The sequence below is a fragment of the Theobroma cacao genome, chromosome 5, assembly GCF_000208745.1.
Source record: "Theobroma cacao cultivar B97-61/B2 chromosome 5, Criollo_cocoa_genome_V2, whole genome shotgun sequence".
Classification (NCBI taxonomy): Eukaryota; Viridiplantae; Streptophyta; class Magnoliopsida; order Malvales; family Malvaceae; genus Theobroma; species Theobroma cacao.
In genome coordinates this window covers 26,149,616-26,161,515 of record NC_030854.1, presented here as the reverse complement: position 1 = coordinate 26,161,515, position 11,900 = coordinate 26,149,616, and the positions used below count along the sequence as shown (strand labels likewise).

The 11,900-nt window shown below is 33.1% G+C and overlaps 2 protein-coding genes across 2 annotated transcripts; both read right to left on the bottom strand.

Annotated features, from left to right (window-relative positions):
* On the bottom strand, window positions 832-2,151 carry LOC18598892 (protein MIZU-KUSSEI 1). The gene has a single exon (XM_007028617.2). The coding sequence runs from the start codon at window positions 1,876-1,878 to the stop codon at window positions 1,030-1,032; it is 849 nt and encodes a 282-aa protein (XP_007028679.1). The 5' UTR covers window positions 1,879-2,151; the 3' UTR covers window positions 832-1,029.
* On the bottom strand, window positions 5,539-10,098 carry LOC18598893 (agamous-like MADS-box protein AGL18). Its single transcript, XM_007028618.2, has 8 exons — window positions 9,675-10,098; window positions 9,023-9,101; window positions 8,828-8,892; window positions 8,326-8,425; window positions 7,666-7,707; window positions 7,123-7,164; window positions 6,846-7,006; window positions 5,539-6,172 (listed from the first exon to the last, which is right to left on the bottom strand). Exons 1-8 carry the CDS (start codon window positions 9,854-9,856, stop codon window positions 6,085-6,087), a joined length of 759 nt encoding a protein of 252 aa, XP_007028680.2. The 5' UTR covers window positions 9,857-10,098; the 3' UTR covers window positions 5,539-6,084.

Genomic DNA, 11,900 nt, shown 5'->3' with positions numbered 1-11,900 from the left:
GTAATATACTTATATAATATGATGACACAATCATATGGTATAATAATATGATTACTTGATGTTTTCACTATTCATAATAACACCACATGAATATAATAAAAAAACAAAAAATTTAATTTAAATTTTTCTAAATAGTTCATCAAACTTTTTAGCCCCTCAAAATTTCCAGCAAGCACGACTGAGCACTGCGCTGTATTTGGTGGAATATTTTTTTGCTCTCACATGTTTATTGATGTGCGCACTCGTAATAATGACTCTCCACTCCCCAATTTGAATAATTTAACTCAACTAACAACTTAATGTCATCTCTCATTTAAAAAAAAAAAAGGGAAAAAAACTCAATGTCATCTAAAGTAGAGTCATGTATAGGCCGACAAGAATCCTGCATTACATAAATTTAATTACTTTGTAACGCAGCACGTCCTACAAAAATCCCCTTCAGCCTTTACACTTACCAATTAATATATATTTATTATTAAAATAACCAAAGTGTATATGGTTTTCCTTTTAATTTTTTATTAAAAAAATATGAATTTAGCTTTACAAATAAGGGGAAATGGATATTGTACATACAAATGTTCATAATTTAAGGAAAATAAAGAAACAAAGAGCATGGCAATCAGTGTTATGTAATGGAATATCATAAAAAAGGCGTGCACGCATGCACTAAAGCATATACGTCAAATTAAGATTATATATTTTTTCTCTTTAAATCAAAATCATAATTAATTTACAAAGGAAATTCGACCCCATTTCTTCTTTCTTTTTGTACGTGCGAGGTCAAAACTTTTCCATCATATATAGATACCAAGCCAAAAGGACAAAGAGAAATGAAGAGACCATGGAGTACATTAGCATATTTAAATACATCTTTCCATCATATTGAAAAATAAAGTAAAACACATAATAAAAGTCACTAAGCAAGCAATTCCAACTAGAAAAAAAGCCCTATAAAATTAGAAAAAAAAATATCATCACAACAATAGGTAATTATTGTATGCCATTTATTTCTTCACGAATCAATGATCTTTATATTCTAAGAAGAAAAATGCTGAGTTCGGGGCCTCCATTATTATCAGGGTTCATCATGTAAAACGCTTCCGAGTCACGACTGCCAACGACTCGTTCAAACTTAGCCCTCATATACAACAACTCACCTTCACTTCCACCACCTTTCCGTGCATCCTCCACCACCGGAATGACCCCGGCACCGACTGACACGCTTTGCACCGTGCTCAGCACGTGCCAATCCGATTCGGTGCAGGTGCGCGTCACGGCGTACCCACTTTTCCTCCCGTTACAATACATAGTCCACATCGGTTCATGGAACAGCTTCCCGGTTCGACACGGTTGAGCCGCAGTTCGGCCCGGAACCTTCTCGCACTCGAGCGCGATCCGGACCAAACCCGATGACATTTCTTTGACCAAACTAGACGTTGACATGGCTAGTTCGAGGAGCAAAACCGGTTCGGACCGGGGATCATCCTGGACGGCGAAGCTGACGTGACCGCGGCGGAGGCCGAAGAGGGTTCCTGTCACTTTACGGCCGAGGGAAGGGGTTATGGAGAGGTGAGTTGGGAGGGTTAGCCATTTGCAAGTGGTGGGGATTATATTAGGAAAGGCTATTATCTTGAGAAGGGAACGAAGGAGGGAGGAGAACCTGGAATTAACATTATGGAAACGTTGTATGGAACTACGCGGGGATGATGAGGTTCTAGGAATAAGGAGTTTGTCAGAGATTTCTTCGTGTTCAGGGATTGGAAGTGAAGTGGATCGAGGAAAGTTGGATGGGTTTATCTTGTTTCTTGTGCTTTTGTAGTTGAAATTGTTGTAGCTGGTGCTTCTTTGAAGGGTTGCGAGTTCTTGATGGTGTTTCATGGTACACACAGAATAAAAAGAAAAGGAAGATGATCAGCTGGATGTAGAGTAGCAGGAAAGTGATGATAAGGGGTGGAATGTTAACTGGGGGTGGGAAGTTTCTGATGGAAGGATTATAGGAGAAAAAGTGAGGGTGCTTTTGTTGAGGTTGAGCTGCTATGGGGTTGTGGGAAAGCAAGAGGAAATGGGAAGGACATTGGCCGACAGAAGCGATGATGAGTGTCTAGAGGTGGCCAATGTAAAGGGAGACTATGGAGGCTTGTGGACTGGCCATGATGATTTTATTTCTCACAACACAGACACGGCTTATTTAAATATTTTTATATACATATATATAAACACTGTTTTTCCGAATACTTTTGCATGTTCCCACAGCCTCCGTCCACTATCATCATCATCATCACGGCTCTTTCCATCCGTTTCCACTCATCTCCACCGTTCATTACACATGCCTACCATCTCATTTTGTCATGACGTCATCTTGCTCATCCAACAGCCAATTCGGGTTACATGTGCCATAACACATTAACACTATCATTTGTATGTTCATTCTCCTTACTACTACTGCATTACACACAAAAAAAAAAAAGAAAAGGTCTCTCTTGGTTAATTAGGATACATTTCAACTATCTATTTATTTAATTCAAGATCAAATTGAAACCAAGATTGCCATATTTATGCCTAAACTTTGAGCTCAACCAATTTTTAACCATCCAGAATTCGAGGTTGATATCAATATTGGATCAGAATGCATATACGGACGATCAGGGGATCCTGATCTTGTATGATAGCAGGTTAGGATTGATTGATTTCTTTCTTTCTTTCTTTCTTTCTGTATGTTGAGATCTCATTCTGACCGTCGGATGAGAATCAATGAGGGTGAGAAGTGGTTGAAATGAAACATGATGCAGACGTAAAGAGCGGCAAATTAAACAGGAGGATTGTCCCACTCTCATTTGAAGTGGTCTAATGTACACTCCTTAACACACTAGAAATCAAAGACATAGGCATAAGGACAGGAGAGGAGCTAGAGCATTTTCAAAAAGGACCAAATAGAAAGAGATATTAAATAGTTAAAAAAATTTATATATATATTTTTATAGTTAGAAGAGAGAGATTCGAACTCTACTTTTTAAGTAAAAAGATTATGCACTAACCAATGAGATAAATGCTCGAGTGCTATATATAATTTAATTATCACTCATCTAAAAGATTAAATAAAATTCAAAAAATATTAGACATACAAAAAATACAAATTAATAATAATGATGGTGTCATTTATATATATGACAGAATAGAATTATAAAAAGAGTATTTCTCACTTTTTGCACTCAAAAGTGGAAGAGAAAATAATTTTTCAAACTCAAATAAATTGTCTCTTTACTTTATATGTTCTAGCTCTCTTGTTATTTTCTATTTACCTCTTAAATTACTAATTAACAAATTAGATTATTATATTGAACTATTGACATATAATATGTTATGATAGGCTATTAGATTAAACTGTTAAATATAATATGTTATAATATGCTTAGATTTATATTAAAACTTAATGGGTTTAGATTAGTAGACTCACTTTTATTTTTTTTAAAATTTAATAGGCTTAACAAATTAGTTTAGAATTTATTTGTTGGGCTTAACTAGCAATATGCTAACCATAATGACACTAATCTTATCAAATAGTTTGAAGAATAAAATTAATTATTAAATAAAAAATTATTTTGAGATTCATTAAAATATATATAATAAATAAAATTGTATTGAAAGAAATACAATTATTTCATTCTATGAATTTAAATGTATATCCTTGTTATTTAAAGTTTGCAGCATACATGATAAAATGTATTGATTATTTTGGATAAAAAAATAATATATTGATGAAATTCTAAATAATAGTGCAACGCTGCAACTTATATTTAAAAATTACATAATAATTTATTTATTTTAAAAAATTAAAATCATAAAAAATAAAATCCACATAATAGAAGAATTTGACAAAAAGAAGATTGAATCCACATATGATATAATAAAAAAGAAAGAAAAAGAATATGATTGATGGTTTGTAGAAATTTATAAAAGAAATTTATAGAGATTTAAAACATATGAGTAAATGAAATAAAAATAAATATAACTAATAACAATATAACTTGAAAAAAAAAATTAAAACTAAGTCAAGCATGTAAAATTATTTTGTTATTCTTTATTTATATTAATTATTAAATAAAAAATTATTTTGAGGGATCATTAAAAAAATTTATAAAAAAATTTAAAAAATTTCTCCGCCTCGGCATAAGGAATGCCTCTACCATGTTTTCAAGGGTGGGAAATTCTTCAGCATGCAAGGGCCATCCTCTTCTTGGTCAAATATATATTCTTGTTGCTTTTTATAATTCTTTGTTTCAAAGTTCCAAGGGTTTTAATTTATATTAAGGAAATAACACGAAAATTAAAATCTTGTTTTGCCTTAAGAAGGAAGGGGCGCGTGATGTGTTAAGTATGTAGATGTAGTCGTACTAAAGACAGAAGGCAAGAAAGGCGCGACGAGGGTGAGGAAGGGTCAATGCAAAATTATGCAAGGCAAAGAGGCAGAGGCCGCTTTGTTTGTCCCCATCCATTTGGAAACACCCCCTTATAAACTATGTGCCTATTTTTTTTTTTTTGGTTTAATCTCTAAAATCTTGATAATCGGATGCTAATGGAAGTCAATCAACATCAATAATTAAAAACTGAAAATAAAGCTTTTGGACGGCTCCAAACCAAGCATGCTCTCAAAGCCAAAACCAATCAGATGGGTGGCCTAGCAGTGTGGACGACTAGGATTGCCCAGAGACTATGCCACAGGGCAATAAGATCACCTTTCAAAACACTCTGAAATTGTTTGTTCTTATATGTCATCTTGTATCAGCGAAGTTCCCGTCATCATCAGCTTTGTTTAATTATGATTAAGATTGAGATTGTTTTCATACATAATTGTTGTTTTTTATAAGATTATATTTATAAATATAAATTATCATAATGATAATAATTAAATAATCTTTAGTGCATATATATAATATAATACATTTTCGTAAAAAAAAGTCCATAAATAAAAATTTAAGTGTTCGTTTCTATGTGACCTGGTATAATCTAGAAGATAGAACAAGAATACTTAAAAAATTGCAAATAATTATGGTTGAGATTATTTTAGGCACCCAATAGAAAACTTTTGAGGTTTATTTAAATAAGTTGGTATTATGATGACGAGGGGGCCTATGCTTTTGATGCATGCATGCTTTAAATAGAACCCCTATTTTCAATGACGTGGGAGATACTTCTCTACATTTACTCCTATTTTTAAACGTTCGAATTGAAGAAGAAGAAGATGACAGGGGATGGAGCAGATAATATCATAAACCAGAAAAGAAGTTGACTTAAATTTGTATTTTGTTTCAGAAAGAAGCAATGGACATAAGTTCCATGGAGCAGTGTACGTTCCTAGGGTGGGGGGGAAACATAAATGAACCTTACTGTGAAAGATTTATGTAGAACACAGCTTGTGTGAGCTATTAGCGTATCTAATTACCTAGCTTAAGCACAAATAAGGGAAGCTAACGGATTAAGCAACGACAATGAAATCTGAAACCTACCCACAACTGCTGACGGATGAAGACCTGAAAATAATATGTAAAGTGGTTCGACTATCTACAACCACACAAAGTGATGCTGTTCCTTTCGTCCCCTGGTTCTTTGTTCCTCTAAATTGATCGAAACAGGATATAGGTAAGGCATAGACTGCCAATTCCATTACACAGGGATAAGTAATATGGCCTTCTTCAACTGCAAAATCATTGGAACAGAGAAAAAGCTGCGCCTGGAGTTGGTTGCATTGGCCTATTGCTTTTTGCATCAGCAAGTTGAAATCTGAACCATTTGACTAGTTACAAAGTATCTAGTTTTTTACCATTTTGTTTGCAGACCCTACTGTATAGAGCACTAAACAATCTGCAAATTGCGCTACCATCCTCCTATATAGGCCTGTTCCCTACTTCACTATGCAATTTGCGGATTAAATGTGCTGAGTGATCTAAAGCTTTAGCGACCATGATATCAGAGCACCAATGTATATCTAATTGCCTAAAGAGATATATTTTAACTGTTTGAAGAAACTGAAAGTAGAAGGTTTCCACATTGCTACGAGATAAGTATCAAATTGTGAATGCAAGCATGTCACTCTGAGGCCACTTGACTCGTTGTTTCATTGCTGACAGGTTCAATCTTTGCCACTTTCCTCTTGCGGCCAACATCTGATGGCAACCTGAGAAACAGTCAGAATATCAGAACATGGCAAGTCTAACTGAAAAAAACTCTGAAATATAAATGAAGAGTTGTAAAACTATGAAACCCAAAAGAAGTATTTAGTTGAACGATAAACAAGTCCTTTATATTTCAAAATAAAGGCTCTACTGGGTCCATTCAGCTCCTAACTTCAGTGTAAGTCCAACCTAGCATGAATTTACTCTGCTACAATTTGCTCGCATTGGTTACCTAAAGCTCTTCCTGACTTCTTAGCTCTTTTAGTAAACCATTACAAACATATAGCTGGCTTCTCATGGATATTTTTTTTCAATCTTTTTATCTAGCCTGAGAAGATGAGGTTTATTAAATTTTATGGCTTGAAAAGTTGATATAGTTGACATTCAACTTCTTTTAGCAGTTTGATATATTAGAATCAAGGACTGTCAACCCTTGGTTAAGTTGTCAAGTTGAAGACAGAACAGAAAGAGACATCTGACAAGAATACCTACACCAATCTAAGAAGTTTCTAAAGTATAAAAAATAAATTTTCTTTTACTCTCATTGCGTGTGACTGTTAAAATGAACAACGCATAAATGATAGAAATATGAGATAAGACTAGGCATTCAGGGCAGAGAAAGATCAGCGGGGATAAGCGTTAAATGAAAATGTGAATGACAAATCTCTAACTTACCCTAAGTGCAAGGAAGTGTCTGAATGATCATTGTTATCAGCATGGTCATCCTCCTCCTCTGATGCACAATCATACTCAGCCTTTGAACTGTAGGGAGAAACTCTTTGCAGCGGGTTGTATTCCAGTAAATTTGAGCTTGTGTTTTGTTGCAGTTCCACAATCTTGGAAAATTCGGCGATGCAAATACAAAATTAGAGAAGATAGAATATTACAAATTTGAAAACCTCAGGATAAATTTGCTCTTGTACTGCATTTAACAGTTGATTGTATAGCGTACCTGTTTACGTAGAGTCTCATTCTCCAGAATAGCCTGCCGCTCCTGAAAATAAATATTAAACCAAAAAGTATTAATCACAATCATTTAATTGCTAAAGAAAGGATCCTTCCATAAGAGCATGGAGTTAAAGTTTTAATATGCTTTTCTGCAGTCATTAACATAGGGCCCATGCAATGTGCTTAAGTGGAACAAATTAAGGAAAAGATGTAAAGCTTATGTCTTGAAATTGAGTGCTCTAAACCCTTTCTAAAGCCCCAAAAGTAATGAACAGTGAGTAGCATGAAGACAAAAGTCTATAAAGAAAAAACACTTAAAAAAATTATTCAACAACCATTCCTTTAAAGCTTTTATTTGGTAGACAGACGCTTAAACCGTTTAAAAGCAATTTTTCTAGCCTGGTCACTCTTTCAGCTTTTGCTGGTTCGACAATCAAGTTTTCTCCTCTTAATAAGTGATTGGCTAAATGAAGCATTGGATTGGCATATTAACTTTTTAAATAGCTTTTGTGTCAATGTCCAACTGCTAAAAGAAAGTTTACTTTACCTGTAGTCTGGATCTTTTCAGCTGCTCCAGTAGAATTTGCTCCTGCAAGAGTATAACTTTGGTTTAAGTGCTCTTATCACAGCTTTACAGAGTACAACTTTGGCAATCTCTTGCAATATTGGAAGAATAATAGCCCATAATTGGCTCTGAATTGAGCACCAGGTATGAGATAAATACAGTACTATTAATTTATATGATATGGTTTTAAATATCTGTTTGTACAGTAGAGTTACCAAAAACACTATGTTACTTTGGAGTCAATATTGATTAAAATCAAAAATAAAATTGTAGGAAACTGAAAATTAAGTTGAATTTCTTATATGAAATTTTCCCAAAGACAAGATGATTCTAAATCTGGCATTTCTGCTTGTAAAAGAAAAAAGATAATAGAATATAGCATTTCTGATCTCTATCAAAAATTGAACAAGTTACATGGATCAGAGAGTCATTGAACATGCTACAATGGTTGCTGATATAGGAAAAAAAAATTAACTGAACTGACGATTCATGTTCTAGCTGATGAAAGATAATGAGAAAATTATTTGCAAACATTTATAAAGCACAAAAGTAGATGGTAATTTGAAATTGAAAGCTGATACCAACTACAATCATTTAGAGGGAAAAATGTGTAGTAAGATGTATATAAATATTATTCAGTACCTTTTGTTGCTTCACTGATAATATCCCTTCATTTAGTTGATGCTCAAGCTGTTGCAGTTCTTTGAAGGTCAGACCATCCAGCTCCTTACCATTAAGCCGCCTGCAAATCAGAACTGAAATTAAGTTGACAATTAAAAATTAATTTTCAAGCTTTAGGTTCAGTTTCAACTTATTGTATGAAGTTGAAACCATTGCTTGCATGACTACTCAGAGAGCAGCAAGTTTTCCTCTTGGAAAACTAATATTTGAACTCATTAATGAAACATTAAAACGAATTCATTTCCCTCCAACACATAGGAAGGAAGCAAATGTGATGTCCTGGCATCAGATAGAATTCTTCCTAGTAATGATTTTTTTAGGCCACTTTTTAAACAAAGAAAATATAATGGGACAAGACATCATTTTCATATTTACCATAGGGCTGCATTTGGAATGTTTTTTTTACTTTCACTAGCATTCCCTTAGTTATATATTGGTAAACAACAGGACCAAAATGACTCACATGTATGCTGCACGTAGCCTTAAGTACTCCTTTTTGAGGGTGTTCACATCAATTGGTTGCAAGTTCTGCTTATTTAGCAATGAAAAAAAACCAGCATCAGAAATGCAATTAGTCACAACAAAAAAGGACTGTAAAGTTAAAAGAAACTTGAAATTGTCTTGACTACATTCACTAGAAAACAAGTGGTACCTCTACCTTATGTTCATCAGAAGGATGTTCCTGAGACGGATCCTCTGTCGTGCCTCTGCTGTATCTTAAAAGAATGTGTTCCATGCTGCATTGATAGAGTTGGGTGTCAATGAGGAAGGAAAAAAACAACCCATTCTCTTTTAGACTTTTGGGACCTCTTTTGTCCAACAATAATTGGGCTTGAGCCCATGTAAGTTTTACGTCAAGTTAGCCTTCAGCCTACTTTCAGCCATAATTTCTTGAAGCAACAGAACAGGCGAAAAAAGAGTGCCATCTACTATATACAGATTCTCTCTGTGTGTGTTTTTTTCCCTTGTTAGTGGTTTTTGAGATGAAGGGCTTATCTATTTTCTTTTCCTCTCTTTTTTTCTTAACAACGACCCACAAAGCCAATGCTTTTGTTTCTTTCTTCTTCGCTGCAACTTTGTTTCTCAAAGGGAAAAAAAAGGTTTTTTTGATGAAAATCAATCAAAATTCAACTCAGACTCGCGAATGACTTAGGCTGCAACGTTACTCTCATGATTATACAATATAAATTACCAAACAATTAAAACCCCAGTTTTTATATCATTAAAAATCATATAAAAACCAAAGAAACGACACTAATTTCCAAGGGAAAAAATTAAAAAAAAAAAAAGGACTACAAGGTTTTACGTACCTGGTGCTGGACCATTGATAAACCTTGCCAGTGCTAGAGAAAACAATGACTCCAACTTCTGCATCACACAAAATGGACAACTCTCTAGCCTTCTTCAACAACCCATTACGCCGCTTCGAGAACGTTACTTGCCTGCTATTCAGGTTCTCAATCTTCTTTATCTCAATCTTCCCTCTTCCCATAGTTTTCTTACTGGAAAAATGGAAAACCCCTCAAGATTTCTCTCTATCTTTTCAAAATCAGTGATACAACAACACACAAAGTTAAAAAGAAAGAAAAAAAAAAAGGAAGATTGCAAAAGTATATAAACAGAAAGGAAGTAATGTTTATATATAACTACGCTTCTTGAAATTGAATCGGATACTTGGGACAAATAAAGAAGGAAAGTGTGACCAAAATTAGGGTATATTGTGGAAAGGTGACAGATGGGATTCTATATCTAGCAATTCTCCAAATATGGAAGTCTCATTATTATAGGAGTAGGTTATTTGGTTTTTTGCTCCTTTGAGGACTTTTGCACAGCTGTGTTTGGCGTTGCACTCAAAATCCATTTCTTTGACGCTTTTTTTTCTCTTTTATATATAATTAATAATTAAACCAAACGAAAGGATACAAGTTTTTCTTTTTTTTTTTTATTGTTTGTACATTGTCAATTAATTTTGTTAGCAATTTTTAAGACCCTTATTTATTAATGAAAATTAATTTTGATGGACGTTAAGTTTATAATTCACTGATAATATACAAAATTACAGATCCAAATAATGCGCAAATATAAACTCTTTCTTCTTCATATAGCAAGAGGTAGGTCAAGCATGCGAAATTTACACTTGCTCATGAGATTTGTCAACGTTTTCTTTCATTTTAAAAGATTAAAATGTTCTTTTTTATCTTAATAAAACCCTTGTATAACTTTTTGAAGTAGAAAATTATTCTGCTTCCAAACACATCCTTGCTAAATTCGTGATAATAATTGTGAATGAAAACCTACTATTGTTAGTAAATCCTGGGGCAATGGTTTTGGCTTTTATTGGATAAGCATGGACTAAAAATAGATATATGTGGAAATAGCGATATCCCCACTTAGTTTGTTTTCAACCATCCTTTGAATTTTTGGGCTCATTCGGCATTCCCCAATTCTTTCTCAGTTTCGCTAAATTTAAAAAGGCAATTATGTCAAGTATTAATGGATACATACCCACAACAGCTTTCATTCCATTCCAAGTAAAGTAGAAGATTAAGAAACCGCATCCTAATGATGCATACTATTCTTATCTCTTTTCCCAAGTCACCATATTAACCTAGGAATATCTATATACAGCATAATCTCTACAAATTAATAATCTTGATTGATTAATATTTTTGATTGCTCCCGACTTAAAATCAATATGGTAAATTAGTAATTTACTAAATTTATAAAATAATACATTTTAAAAAACACACACATACATCGTACTTGATATATAAATTAATAATCTCATTATATATCAAAATTAATTACATATATATATATATATACATGATTCAATTACGAGAGATTTGTAAAATATGATTTCAATGTTACTTGTTTCCACTTGAAATTAATATTTTCTTAGACCTTATCTCTAAGTTTGCTCAGTATATTAAGAAGTTCCGGTGTAATGTTCTCGTATTGTAAGAGAAAATTATATACAATACATGTATTAAACTCAATGTTTAATGAAAAAATAAAAAAATATCTTAATAAATTAATTTTTATTAATTGATGTATAAATTAATAAATTATTAATTCATCGATTAATTAATATACTTTCATGATCCCAAGGTATTACTTTACAAAGGTTTAACTATACCATAGCCAACTGTCCATGAATTTCAATAGTGAAATGGAACTTCCCATATAATTTCTTGCTTATCACTCAAAATGCAATTGAAAAAGAAAACGTTATGGGAAAATCTAATTACCCTTAATTTCTTATACATTATATATATATATATATATATATATATGTGATTGCATGATTGGAAGATGAATATCATAGATTTTCAAAGCCACACTTATCATATTATAGTAGTAGGTTAACCAATATCAATAACTAAGGGTGTTAAAACTTATCCTTGGTAAAATTTTACCATGTTAGGCAAAGGTTTGGAATCAATGTTGCCTAGGTAGAGATATCACCTCAATTATATTTTGCTCATTAGCATCACAAGTTTTGAAGTACAATATCTCGTCGTGAATTATGAATC

Excerpts from the sequence above, each read along its gene's own strand:
- LOC18598892 (XM_007028617.2), bottom strand. The coding sequence starts at position 1,878 with ATGAAACACCATCAAGAACTCGCAACCCTTCAAAGAAGCACCAGCTAC.
- LOC18598893 (XM_007028618.2), bottom strand. The coding sequence starts at position 9,856 with ATGGGAAGAGGGAAGATTGAGATAAAGAAGATTGAGAACCTGAATAGC. Across the intron at positions 7,708-8,325 it reads TATCAGTGAAGCAACAAAAG|GAGCAAATTCTACTGGAGCA; the intron begins GTACTGAATAAT and ends ATACTCTTGCAG. Across the intron at positions 6,173-6,845 it reads GACACTTCCTTGCACTTAGG|GTTGCCATCAGATGTTGGCC; the intron begins GTAAGTTAGAGA and ends ACTGTTTCTCAG.